This window comes from Macrosteles quadrilineatus, unplaced genomic scaffold (genome assembly GCF_028750875.1).
Source record: "Macrosteles quadrilineatus isolate MER2022 unplaced genomic scaffold, UCM_ALF_1.0 Scaffold_7__1_contigs__length_78375512, whole genome shotgun sequence".
NCBI lineage: Eukaryota > Metazoa > Arthropoda > Insecta > Hemiptera > Cicadellidae > Macrosteles > Macrosteles quadrilineatus.
In genome coordinates this window covers 69922151-69935731 of record NW_026542600.1, presented here as the reverse complement: position 1 = coordinate 69935731, position 13581 = coordinate 69922151, and the positions used below count along the sequence as shown (strand labels likewise).

The following is a 13581-nucleotide window of genomic DNA, read 5'->3' as shown; positions in this document are numbered from 1 at the left end:
GGGTTGGGGCTGATGACTCACCCAGCCAGGTATAAAGTGGTGGCAAATGACACAAATCCTAGAGTGGTGGCAAATGACACTGGTGGCAGATAACACATATTCTTTAATAACACCTTTTACTGGAAATTTGAGGAGAGCCTGCAACTGTTTAGGGCCTCTGAGGGTTATAAGTACCACAATAAAACATCATGCTCGGTGTTAATGTAACTTAAATTTGTATATAGCTTTTCAATAAAGTTATGGTGGAACTGACTGTAGCCTACCGGTACTATTTAAAAATTATGTTTAAACGTGTAAACCTAAGTTATACATCAGGAATAGTATTCAAGCAACAAACATGATTTTAAGATATTTTCAGAGTAAGCAGTCCGAAGTTCCTGGTGGTTAATTCTCCCTTAGTTGAACTTCAGTAATCGTCCGTCACACATTGATAACTAATTTTGTTGAATAATTTTATAGATAGATTTAATACATACAGTATTTGGACTCTGGGGACATAAAATCGAAAAAGTAAAACTGTTTAGGGTTTAGGGTTTACCGTGCTATCTACGGCAATAGCTTATCCCTAGTTATTATTTGCTTGAAATTAATTATTGCATTTGTATGACCCAACAACTACAGTACACTAACGATAACCGTAGTAGAGCTTAAAGGTCTATTTCTAACCTTTATAGCACGGCGGATTCAGATTCAACTGACGAATTTGCTTGATTGAGACGCATAAATAAAACAGGGAGCTTAAATTTCCCGTTCTCCCTGTGATCTGCCACCCTGACAGCAGTCTACCTGGCTCGCAGTCGTGGCTTACGTCCCCAGGATTAAAACCTTTTCGACCCTTCACTAATTGTCGTGGCTTTCGTTCCCCAGCTTATAGCCATAAAAATTCGTGGCTTTCGGGACGCAGCCAAACTAGGCTTGCCCCAAACAATTCTAAGAAAGACGAGGTCAAGAAATGTAAACGGACCTATTAGGGGGGGGGGGGGGGGTGCTTGTAATATATACGCATGAAACGTATTTTTTTGTTATTTTGAAATTGTTACCCACCCCCTAGCATAGAATTGTTTCAGTTTGTACACCATAACAGGGTTATTTGCTTCTGCATCGCAACAGGGTAAGGACACAGAAAATATTTTTCATTCCTCCGTAACGAAATTAACTATTTTCAAAAACAGCTAACATCATTAAAATAGCCGTTTCCCAAGCTCTAACTTAGGGTGAGGGAAAATCGATCAGCTGATTTTCCCCATTTTCCCTCGCTCTAAATTTACTTTCCCTCGCTCTCGATTAGTTCTCCATTTACTCACTACGCGTGCTAGTGTTTTGTTACGGTTTAATTTATAATGATTTATAATGATTTTTTTTTATAATGATTTAAATAACTCTATGTATTGTTAAAAGTTGTTTTATTCTTTTATTTTGATGTTTAAACAAACACCAAACGTGTTTAAAGTATACGAAGGTTGACTTTAATTTTTAAGTTTTCAAAACTAATCGAAAATATAGGTAGGTTTCCTTTTAGAAGATATTATTTTATTTTGATGTTTAAACAAATTAATTGAGAAGTACCTAAAATAGCTGTAATATTACTGAGGTCTGTTATTCTGTGTTTGTGTATTTTTACGTCGTGATGAAAATTATCGTTCATAACTTGTACCTACCGAAAGTTATTTTCCGGCACTTGCTCCATTATTCCCGTCCTCGGCTTCGCCTCTTACGTGAAAATAGCTCTCACCTACTCGGCTTCGCCTCGCACATGAAATTGGGGTTTCTTGTGTTCGGCTTCAACTCACACAAAAACATGAGCGCGCACTGGAAAATGCCACTTTCGGTCCTAGTAATGAAACATACTATTTCATCAATCCGTACAGAAATTAGCTATTTTCAATAACAGCTGATATCAAAGAAAGTTATTGTTTCCCAAACTCTAATTTAGAGAGAGGGAAAACTATCAGCTTATTTTCCCTCGCTCTAAATTTACTTTCCCAGTTCTCCATTTACTCATTACCACAGAAAACATGGTTATAGTAGTACGTTTTCTGTGCCACTACGCACGCTAGTGTTTTGTTACTGTTTATTTTAATTTATTTTAATCAGCTGTTTTTCATTGTTGTACAATCTAAAATGTAGGCTTAAACAGAAACATGTATTAGTATGTTTTGCTGTGTTTTTAGCATGGTGCCTGTTTGAAATCACTCAAAATATGTCTAACATTCCTCTGACGACTTAATGAAAAAAATCTTCAAAGACCAACCTTTACCTTATACCAACAAAAACCTTATACCAGATAAATTACGGGAAAGGCATGGAGAGGAATACTGAGAGTTTACAGACTGTTACAAAGTACAAAATTTCGAACCAAATAAAGTGACGAAGTATTTATTGAATTATTCATCTGAGAAACCTATAATCATGAAACCATTTACGTTGCGAAGTAGGTTTTTAATGGAGTAGTCTAAAACTAAAAGAATATGTAGATGTCTAAAAAATCAAATAACTTATGATCGAAGGAGTTATTGTTGCCAACAATGAAAACTGTACAATAACCATAACCTCAAACTTGTAATTATTAAGTTGTTATGTAGGTTTGCGTTGGAAAATTATCTTTTATTTTAGTATTTAAAAAGACTAAAGAGTATATTTACGACTTTAATAGCCTTAAACTGTGGTCTGTTAATATGTATCTATTTATTTTTGCGTTGTGATGAAAATGATCATTCATAACTCGTACCGAAAGTGATTTTCCGGGACTTGCTCTATCATTCCCGTCCTGGACTTCCCCTTGTACTTGAAAATAACTCTCACATGCTTAGCGTTGCCATACAGATGAAACTTGAGCGCGCGCCGGAAAGTGCCACTTACGGTTCCAGTACTATTTTATTTTTGAAAAAAAGATTGCGTTTTTAAACCTTCCCAATATTTATTGTGAATATTCCTGTCCAAACATGTCTAATATTATTTATTGTATGGATTCAATTAGGTTCAGGGTCTACAGAAGAAACTCATATTATGCCTTTTTTAAAGAGTGAGGTAACTTTACCACACTCCAGTTAGCTTCGTCGAACCCTTTGTGCTACCAACGCCAACGACTTTGTGGTCTACCTAGAGTACAGACACTTGCTTACTTTGTAGTGTGGCGAAAAATTAATATCTTCATCGAAACTAGTTGCTTTACCCGTGCTTCGCAACGGGACGAGGATACAGAAGAGAAAAATGTGTTGGTTAAACTTACTGTACCGTAATTGGTAATTGTACATTACGCAACAAGACCGGAAGTAGGCGTTTTGGTTTCTCATGAAACTTTACTCACCGTTCCTGTGTGAGTTGCCTACGATCGTTTTTGCTACACAAATAACACGGTTAACTGCTTTTGCTCATTCATGTAGACTAACATAACCTTACTAATTTTTCGATTATTTTGCCACCATGCAAAACATGGAATACTCTATTTTGACCCAGACCTTGTTTTATATTTATTAGGCAGCAGATTTAAATTTCTTTCAATTTAACTCCTATTTCATGTGGAATTTCACAACACTCCCTGTAAATCGTGATGGTAATGCATCTCCTAATATAGTACAATAACAACAAACAGTAAACAATCAACACAACAGTAACAGTAAATGATCAATGCTCTACACGTAGGCGCTCGTCAATCGAAGTGATTCATTGTTGCGGACGAGTCTATACGCGTAGGGGGGGGGGGGAGGTTCGTCGACAGCATAGCATTGTTGTAGTCTATTGCAAAATGCAAAACATGTCAGCTGAGTACTCCAGCCAGCTGACTTTTGCGATCCCTTTCTGCAAACAACGGCTTTTTGGTGTAAACGAGTATGGAAAGAAGCCGATGATAGTTCACTTTATTCAAGGCTGTGAAGTGTGACTAAAAACAGTTAAACACCCACCATTGATTATATTTTGGGGAAAACTTAATTGTGCAGTTTATTTGAAGGAATATCTCTTTGGTTTATATATTTGTAATCAGCTGTGTGGTAGAATCAAAACTAGTGACTTTGTGTAAATATAGAATATCTATGTTAAGAATCAAAAGGTCACCTAATATCTTAGTTTATATTTGCACATCTTTATCACCCATCCACAAACAAAACTGTTTGATGTTACATAAAAAAGTCAATTAAATAATAACCGAAAACACAAATATATATTTCCACAATACACTTTAAATCAGTATCTCCACACACAGTATACCGATTTCAATCAAATAAAAAAAAAACAAGACAAAATTTGTTCCCAATGTTTCTAATATTAGAAACTAATCTTAATTTGTTAAAAACAAAAACCCTTTCAATAACAGTCCTTTTTTTGTTTAAAATTTCAACTTAAAAAAGCCTACTTAAATACATCAAAAATTAAATTCACAATAAAACTTAACTTGAAGTAAATTTTGTTTAAGTAAATAGTAAAACGTTATTGTATTTGACTGTGACTTTCTACAAATTTAAGTTGTTGCAAACTCAAAATTGAGGTCTCAATTATCAATGTCAAGTTAAGGTTTCATTCATAATAAAATTTTGACTTTACATATCCTAATTTTAATAGCCGCCATCTTTAATTAAAACTATATCAAAGGAATTATGAAATCAAAGACTTCGCTGCAGTATCCAGCTCAGGCATAATTTATATTTCTATTGTAGCTCCTAGGCCGTTCATAATCATACAATTTTCACTCTGCCTTTTTTGTATCCAGAATCCAGGAAAGAAAAATATCCATTCACGGTTTGTTGATCTTTTAATGATATTTCTCCCTTTAAAAAGATTAATATTCAACTAGAGGTATTTAAAATGGGATTTTAAGACAAAGATTATTTACATTTCAATGCCATGTAGAACATGAAACACCTTACAATAGTGTTACTTTGAATAATTGTGACCTAGAGTTTAATCTTTAGTTAAACAGCCAGTATGCTATCAGTGAAAGTGTTTGATTTTATTCAAGGTAATCCATTCTTATTTCCTGTGTATGCAAATAGCCTGATGATGTGCATAAATCAAATAGCATCATGGTAAATACACATGTGTCAGTACAGTACACAGTGTGTTATAATTTTGCTAAGAGCAAAATATTTATTTATGAATGGAAAAATGGAAGCTGGTTTTATTGTAGAGCCTAAGTGGATGTTATAAATTATTGAATCTACAAGAATCTAAAAAGATGGATAAATATTTATCATACTAAACCAGATCATGGTATACCGTTTTCCTTAAGAATTCCAGATGTGCTAACCACGAGAGATGAAATTGATGACTTGAAGACCGAAGAAGATATTAATGAATTTGCCACAAAATGGGAAAAAACTACGATTGTGTGTGATGTCGCTGTTTCCGTGACGACTGGAGACGAAGATATCTTCAAGATGAAGAAGATATTTATGATTTTGCCACAATCGCGGGAAAAGTTGACATTTCCGCGGCCGCGGGAGACGAAGATGATGACTTCAAGATCGCGGATGATGTATGAGATGTTGCCACGATCACAGTAAACGATGACGAGTTTCCATGACCGCGGGAGACGATGATCATGTCTACATGAATGTAGGATGTATTCAAGATCTGGCCGTGATCACGGAAAACAATAACGGTGATTTCATGACTGAGAGGGACGATGAAAAACGTCCGCAAGAATTTTTGGATTTACCGCAATCACAGCTTTGCTGAAATAAACTAAATTAATAAAACATAAGTAGTAATGTTTTGGTTGTCATCCACATGTACTGTTGTGGGGGGCACCGCTTGATGTACTTACGCCACTGTTCTCTTCCTTACACCCTTTACAAACCTAAAACCTCTTGTACCCCTGATCCTGACGCAGCAGGCCCATTTATAATGTGCATCTGATCATTGGACTTAAATCTGGCTAAAGCCGGGTTTTCCTAGACGTGGAAGAGGAGCGCGGAGAGCGGAAAAGTGATTAACATGGCATTCCGCTCTGCTTCTAGGAAAACAGTTACATTAAATTACCTAAGATGATGAGTCCACTCTCTGCATTCCTTTCTCCATGCTCCATTTCCGAGCCAGGAAACAACCCAGCTCAAGGCATCGGAAATTAATGGTAACGCCAAAGCTCACTTCTGAAAGCGAAGCGAAGGGGGGGGGGGCTACTGTACTGTATATTGGTTCTAAGCTCTGAAGAAAACCGTCCAGGCAGAGGTAAGCTTCTGGAGTCGACCCAAGTCTACACAAAGAAAATATCTGTCTGATAATGTTTCAATTACCTTTTATGTAGTAGCTTTTGCTCTTGAAGACAACATATACGTACTATTTTCCCATAGCCTATATTTCGCTACAGAGAGTTGTATCTTCAGAGAGTGTAGCTTATGGTCTTTTATTTACACTGTATAATCTATATACTTCATATTGTGGCACTGAATGCTAAAAGGTTCATGTGCCCACGTCACTTTGTGGGCTCTTGTGGGATGCACAATCTGTTAATGCCCCTGGGAAAATTTAGAAACACAAATATTAATGTCTTGTTCAGGGTTTGATAGTGGGCGCGTTCTGGGAACATGTACTGGTGCACCGGTGCAGATTAACCGGTGACTTATTCACCGGTACCGCCCCGGGGCAAGAGTCTTGGTACCCCAGAACGGTTATCCACCGGTTTAAGGTACACATCGGATTATAATTTACACATTCACCTATTATTTACTTTATAATATTTAAACCAAACAAACTTGTTCTCACAGAATAAATTATTTGAAAATTATTCACTTAATACGTAATATAACACCCTCATAGAATTAATTGTTCACTCATTACGCAACATAACCTATAAAACTGATGAACATTATTCGATGGACCCGCCATCTTGCCGTAGCTGCATGCTGTTGTCGTTGTCCAAGAAACTGGCCAATCAGAGGCCACCGGTGTATTATGTACCTTACAATTTCTCCGGTGCATAAATCTTGCACCGGTGGAGGAAAAAGAGGAAATAGCTGTCTGCTAGGTTAACTCACACTAGGTCTCCCAGAACGACACATTTTTTGCACCGGTGCACCGGTACATGTTCCCAGAACGCGCTCAGTGCTTTGATATAAACTTTTTTAAGTACTCCCTTGCAGGCCCCTTCCGACACTACCGTAAACAAGCAAAGAGCTCAATGACAATAACAGCATACCCTGGAATGAGAAGTCTTTATCACTGATATGATGAGAAGTCACATATTCCCATAGATATGCACAATTGCACACATATCTCTATTAGAACCTCTCAACAATTTATTTGATTAGAGGGGTTAAGTAAATGAAAGAAACAAGTGTTATGAATCGCTTAAATAAGGGGAGAGGTATAGTCAGGGCCAAATGCTAAAACCCCTAGTCCAAGAAATGAAAGGGAGGAAGAATGACCTCTTGCCGGTTGTCTTGCTGTCCCCTCAACCAGACCGTGTTACTAGTGACCGCGTTTGTTAAATATTTTTGTAACTATAGACCATAGTGTTAGCAATAAGAAGATGAATTTACAAGAAAACCGCAACACAATATAGCGAAATGCATAGGGTTGACACGAACATCTTACCTACAAAAACTCAGGCAACAACAAACGTAAATCTAATATAATTCTAAGAACCACCGGCGCTAATTGATTGGTGTTTCAGAAGCATGAGGTGGGTGTGGCTGGTGGCACTGGTGACGGAGGTAAGACTGGGAGGATGTGTCAACCCAGACCAGGACCAAGACGGAGAGGTGGAGGCTCGTAACTTCATGGACTACCTCAACAGAGAGACCGCGTCGTGGGCAAACCGCATCAGCCTCGTCGAGTGGGACTACGAGAGCAATCTTACAGAGCACAACTTACAGAGAAAGGTAAAACTGAGACATATTGGGACTAGGGTGAAAATACAGTGGCTGAGATAAACGTGTGTAGTTGCATAGTAGAGGTGTTGGATACTGTGGTACTGCTATGTAAAACCACAGAGAAGTAAGGTACAGAAACACGCTTATAGGACGACCGTGCGCTTTCAGCTCTCGTTGAGCTGGAAATATACTTATGACAAGCAAGGAAGAGCCTGAGTGGCGAGCACTGCGTAAATTCCTGTTCCACGCACAGGACACAGGATCTTCCTTCACTGTGAACTTTGTAGTATATGATGGCTAGGGGGCGGTGTTGGACTTTGCCCTAGATACCAGAACTAGTGCTATATACCAATTAAATGTTTACTCTGTACCTTACTTCTCTGTTATAGAACAAATACAATGTGTCTTACGGGCAAAGTGAGAAAGTCCTGGTTGAATAGATATAGAGGTATAGCACGAGGACAGGAGGGCTTTTTTTCCGAACGAGTTTGTTGTAAAACTGTGTACTGTGTAGTCTACCCGGGTTATCAGTCTGTCCAATGTACTGTTCCTACTCTTCCTTTCTCATTAAGTCACTCATTTAATTTAATTCTAAATCTCCGTTTAAGACAAATATAAATAATTATACATTCTTTTACCTTCTTGTTTTCATTAAAACTATTTCTTTGATTCCAGTTAAAATTAGCTGCAGAGTATGCTGCCTTTGAGAAGGAACAGTGGCGAGAAGTGATAAAGTTCCATTGGCAGAATTTCCAAGATCCTCTGTTAAGAAGACAGTTCAAGAAACACTCGATCCTGGGAACAGCAGCTCTACCAGAAGAAAAACGGTCTCGAGTTAGTATTTCTAGTAGCTAACTACAGTTTATTAAGCCCGTCTTAAAATTTTAAATTTTCAATCATTGTAAACACAATCTGTTGCTCATTTATGGCAGTTCATCAGAAATGGGATAGTGGAAAAGGTACTTGTTAAACCTCATGTTAAAATGAATAAATCTGACATGTTTAAGGAAATAGTTAAGTGAAAATCAAATCCGATGAGAATAGAAATTTGCCTTGTCTGCCAGTGTGCTGTGGCGGGGGTATTTAGTCTAATGCCTTTGAGACAGTGAAAGGTATCTTAACAAAGAGTACGGTAACAATTAATGATGTGTTTAATATTGTACATAATATAATAATATAATATGGCTTCTTACACTATACACAAATATTAGAGTATTTCACTCTCAATTACTTCATTTTTCATCCAAGGAAGGTTGGAGTTAGTAAGATGTCTTCAAGTCGGTAAGTTGTGTAAAAGTTTTGTGATTCTTGAGCAAGATTGGATCCTTTCCAATTCAGGTTAGCTTGCCATCCTAACAAAAATCCTTAAACCCTTAGCAATTATGCTATACGTTACATCCTTAAATTGTTTTAGCTGGATGAGGTAGTTTCTGAAATGCAGAAGATCTACAGCACAACAAAACTTCATGAATGGAGACACCCTCGTAGCACTGTTCAACTGACTCACAAAGAGCCAATGATTCAGCTTGAGCCAGGTGAGCCAGCAGTATTTTAAACTGGATCTTTAGACATGGTATGAAAGTTTTCGGTCTCTCTCACAATACCCTCTCAACACACCATCTAATTGACATGATCTTTACCACGATATTTTTAATTTTCTTTTACCACAAAAATGAAAATATACTTGTATTTGAACTAATTAAAATTAACATATATTATTATTTTAATTTTGTAAATTGTACCATCAGTGAAATGAAGTTACTGTAGCACCCAAGTTTTGGTTTCTTACAAAATACATGTCCACTTTATTAAGGTATCAAGATAAAATATTTGTATCTTAAATTTTTTTAATAATTCTTATCACAATCAATGTTTGATTAAGGTCTTTACTAAACCAAATAATAAAGTCACAAACAAGTTAAGCAATACAATAATCTAGGGTAGTGTTAGTGCCAAGTGGTAAGCGTCTCAGACATTTTTGCAAGAGAAATGGGTTTGTCAATAAAATATCCTACATACCCACAATAATAAATGATGTTAGGACTGCTTACCCGTAAAAGTGTTATTTAATATGTTATATACAAATTTTATTGAAAAAACTACTAATTAAGTACATTAATTATTAAAAAAATTCCAGATTTGGTACAGATTTTTTCTGGACACACCAACGAGAGCTGCAAACTTCAATACTACTGGGAAGGATGGCACGGATCTGTAGGCAGGAAAGTGAAATATCTCTTTGAAGAATATGTTAACTTGACAAATGAAGCAGCAAAAATGAACAGTAAGAAATTTGTACTGTATAGTCTTCTTCTAAGTAAATTTATTTCGTTATAAATTTGCATAAAATTAAGGTTCAGTAAAGATAATTTTGAAACCCATTTAACAAAGAAAGGGCATTACTAATCTTAATTGTCACAAACTACTTCTATGAATTACTTTTAAAGATTATGTTCTATTTTTACTGGTTGATTATATGAAGAAGCCATTTAACATAGAAAGGACCTTACTTATCTTAATTATCACAAACTACTTACCTTTTTCTATTTAAAATTGTCAAATTTGGTTGATCCACCTTCATTCCCGATACAAATTAAAAATGTTTATTTACTACATTTCATTAAGTAGTATTTTCCTTTATAACAATTTACAAAATAAATTCCACCAATATTCCTACAACAGATTTTAAATCTTCCACATTGGCATAGTGTTGAATTTCCTGCAGACTTCTCAGACAATGCTGCAATGTGGATTGAAGACTTTGAAATGGAAAATTTTGAAGATGTAATACAAAAGTTGTATCTACAGATCCGTCCATTATATCAACAGCTGCATGCTTACGTCAGACGCAGACTGAGCACCCATCACAATACCAATCAACAGGAGTTGATACAGAAGAGCGGCCATTTACCTGCTCATATTCTGGGTAGGTATTTAAAAATTTAAATCTCAGGTTTTGAGGGGTTAGAAAGTACAACTTAAATTATATTTTCACTTTTTAAGCTTCTAAGACTGATATATCAAAGAAAGAACATCATGAGTAAACTTCCACTTACAAGTATCTATGCCAGTAAAACTCAATAACAATGGCTTAAAGCTACACCTGACATGTTCTGGCAACCTGTGAGTGAAGCGTAGAACATCTATGCTTGGGATTTTTATTTCCAATACTGTTAGTGTACTTGATCATACGGTGTGATCACTCGTTGAGTGGTCTAAAGTGTCTCTCTGGCAAGAAAAGACAGCACTCTAGATTAAGAGCTCGGATCTGATTAATTAGTGATTTTGCTAATTTTTACCCATTCTTACTGTGTATGACTGAAACACTCGTTTTTCAATAATTTTGATTTTTGTGTTTACAAGGGAAAACGTGAGTCATACTTATCATTGAATAATCCATGGAGTCCAAAAGGTGAAGCTACCTGTAATCTGTCAAGAACTTGAAATGCATTCCTCGCAACACTTTTTTACAAACGTTATGCTAAAGAAATATGAGTTTACAGTTTGTGTTGGTTAGCTTTAGTTTCCATTGTTATTCATGTGTTTTTTTTCTCTAGGTTACCTTAGAGTAACGTCGTGAAAATTTTAATTCCGAAAAAATAATAACCCATGTAAAGAAGATTAATTTTATATGTAAGATTTGCAATATTTCCATTCATCTACTTATCAATTCATTATTTGGTGGTTAAATATTCTGCTTAGTTACAATGATAACAGCTACTCTTGTCTAAGTTGTCTGTCATTGGTTAAGGAAACATGTGGGCACAACAGTGGGACTCAGTGTACCACATAACGGTTCCGTACCCAGGAAAAGTGTCTGTTGATGTTACCCCAACCATGAAAGCCAAGGTAAATTGCTTGGTTATCATCATAAACTTAGAAATATTCAGCATTTAAAAAATGTTATCATTACTTATATTTTAAAAGACTTTTTCATTATGATGTAGCTTTTTTAATCTATTATGAGTCTATTATTTAGTGTAGTATTTATGTTCCTTAAACTTTTCCGTTTGCTATGTTCTTCATCGCGAATTGTTCTAGCTTCTAGATTGAAAATATAAAAAAAAGACTCTTTTATGGTAAAATCCTAAAACAGCTCATTGCTACCTTTTTAAAATTGATATTTATTTAACTGTGAAAATGAATCAAAAAGTGCGGCCTTTGTCAGTCAGGAGTTCTCCCTAAATGACAGACTCCTCATATACACGAGTATTTATATATATATATATATATTTATTTATAAGAGGGTGGCAGCCTCTTTTAACCTGCCACATAAGCTATAAGGACCTGTTCGTGGAATGTATCCAGCAAATCAAGAGGTGAGCCGATACAGAACAACAGTGAACTGTATAGATAAAACTAATGCCAGGATCCGAACCCACGACATCACTGTCATGGGTCCAAAGTCTGTGACGCTACCAACCTAGCCAACGACTCCCCATTTATTTTTTTCACATATATTTAATTTATTCACAATAATTGTTTCAAATATGTTTCATTCTTTAAATAACTACCATACAACAGTTAAAAGTTTCAGGAAAAAGCATTTTCCTAATTTAAGAGTCTTAAACCGGGATGGTCCCCTTTCTAGAATAATTATGGTACTGCAGTTGATTTTTCTCATATACTGTAGATTGTATTTTCAGTTTTGTGAAGTAAACTTTTTGTTACATAGCATCATTAATAGCACAATGATGAATGGAATCCGTCGTCTAGAATCACCCAGATCGCTAGATTGGTATTGAACCAACAATCTTCAGATTTGAAGACGAGCACTATTGTAACCATTTGTTTACCAAGGCAATTTACTTTTGACTGAATAAAAAATATGTACTATTATCTTAATTAATTGTTGCTTTCCTCCTGTATAGAACTATACTGCATTGAAGATGTTTAAACTGGCTGAAGAATTTTTCACTTCCCTCAACTTGACTGCAATGACTGACACATTCTGGAACAAATCCATTATTGAAAAACCAACAGATCGAGAGATGGTGTGTCATGCTTCTGCTTGGGACTTCTATGATGGCGAGGATTTCAGGTAATTTTTGAGTTTGTAAAAAAAGAATTTTAAATCTAATTTGAGTGTTGGGTTTTAAAACCAGATCCTGCCATGTCCTTAGTGTATGTCAATGTGGTTTTGTACAAGGATTTTCAACTGTTAGTGCCATGGATGGGTTGGAACATCAGGTTCTAGAAGGGTCGGTAGAGCAGGCTCTAGATGGGTTTGGTAAAGCAGGTTCTATATTAATTAATAGAGCAGGTTCTAAGTGGTTTGTTAGAACAGGGTCTAGATGGGTTGGTACAGCATGTTCAAGATAGGTTGGTAGATCGGGCTCTAGATGGGTTGGCAAAGCAGGTTCTAGATGAATTGGTAGAGCAGGTTCTAGATGGTTTGGTAGAAACAGGTTAGGTATAAAAAATGATTTCTTTATCGAAATTCTTTAAAACTTTTTTTATTTTAGAATAAAAATGTGCACAAGAATAAATCTGGACGACTTAAAAACGGTTCACCATGAGATGGGACACATTCAGTACTTCCAGCAGTACAAGAACCAACCCTATGTTTTCAGGAGTGGAGCCAACTCAGGTACTTGCAATGAATTAGAATTCACAGTATTTGTATTACAATTACATGTATGATTATTAGTAGATGAATAGATTGACAGTACTTCTGGTAAAAAAGGATGGATTTTAATTGTCAAAGCTATATGTTATTACAAATGAGGTAGGCTTAGTGTTTATACTTTGACAGTTATTTTTAATGTTATTT

At 35.9% G+C, this 13581-nt stretch overlaps 1 protein-coding gene across 4 annotated transcripts in view; it reads left to right on the top strand.

The window, feature by feature from the left end:
* LOC128998498 (angiotensin-converting enzyme-like) overlaps positions 1-13581 on the top strand; it is a 38280-nt gene that overhangs the window by 21344 nt on the left and 3355 nt on the right. For 3 of the 4 annotated variants that reach the window (XM_054424657.1, XM_054424656.1, XM_054424655.1), the window contains exons 2-9: positions 7610-7817; positions 8484-8642; positions 9223-9343; positions 9946-10092; positions 10534-10734; positions 11560-11657; positions 12680-12849; positions 13274-13398. In XM_054424657.1, the coding sequence (XP_054280632.1) occupies positions 7614-7817; positions 8484-8642; positions 9223-9343; positions 9946-10092; positions 10534-10734; positions 11560-11657; positions 12680-12849; positions 13274-13398 (1225 nt within the window). In that variant the 5' untranslated portion in view covers positions 7610-7613. The remainder of the gene's footprint in view (positions 1-7609; positions 7818-8483; positions 8643-9222; positions 9344-9945; positions 10093-10533; positions 10735-11559; positions 11658-12679; positions 12850-13273; positions 13399-13581) is intronic. The other variant, XM_054424658.1, reaches the window with a different exon arrangement.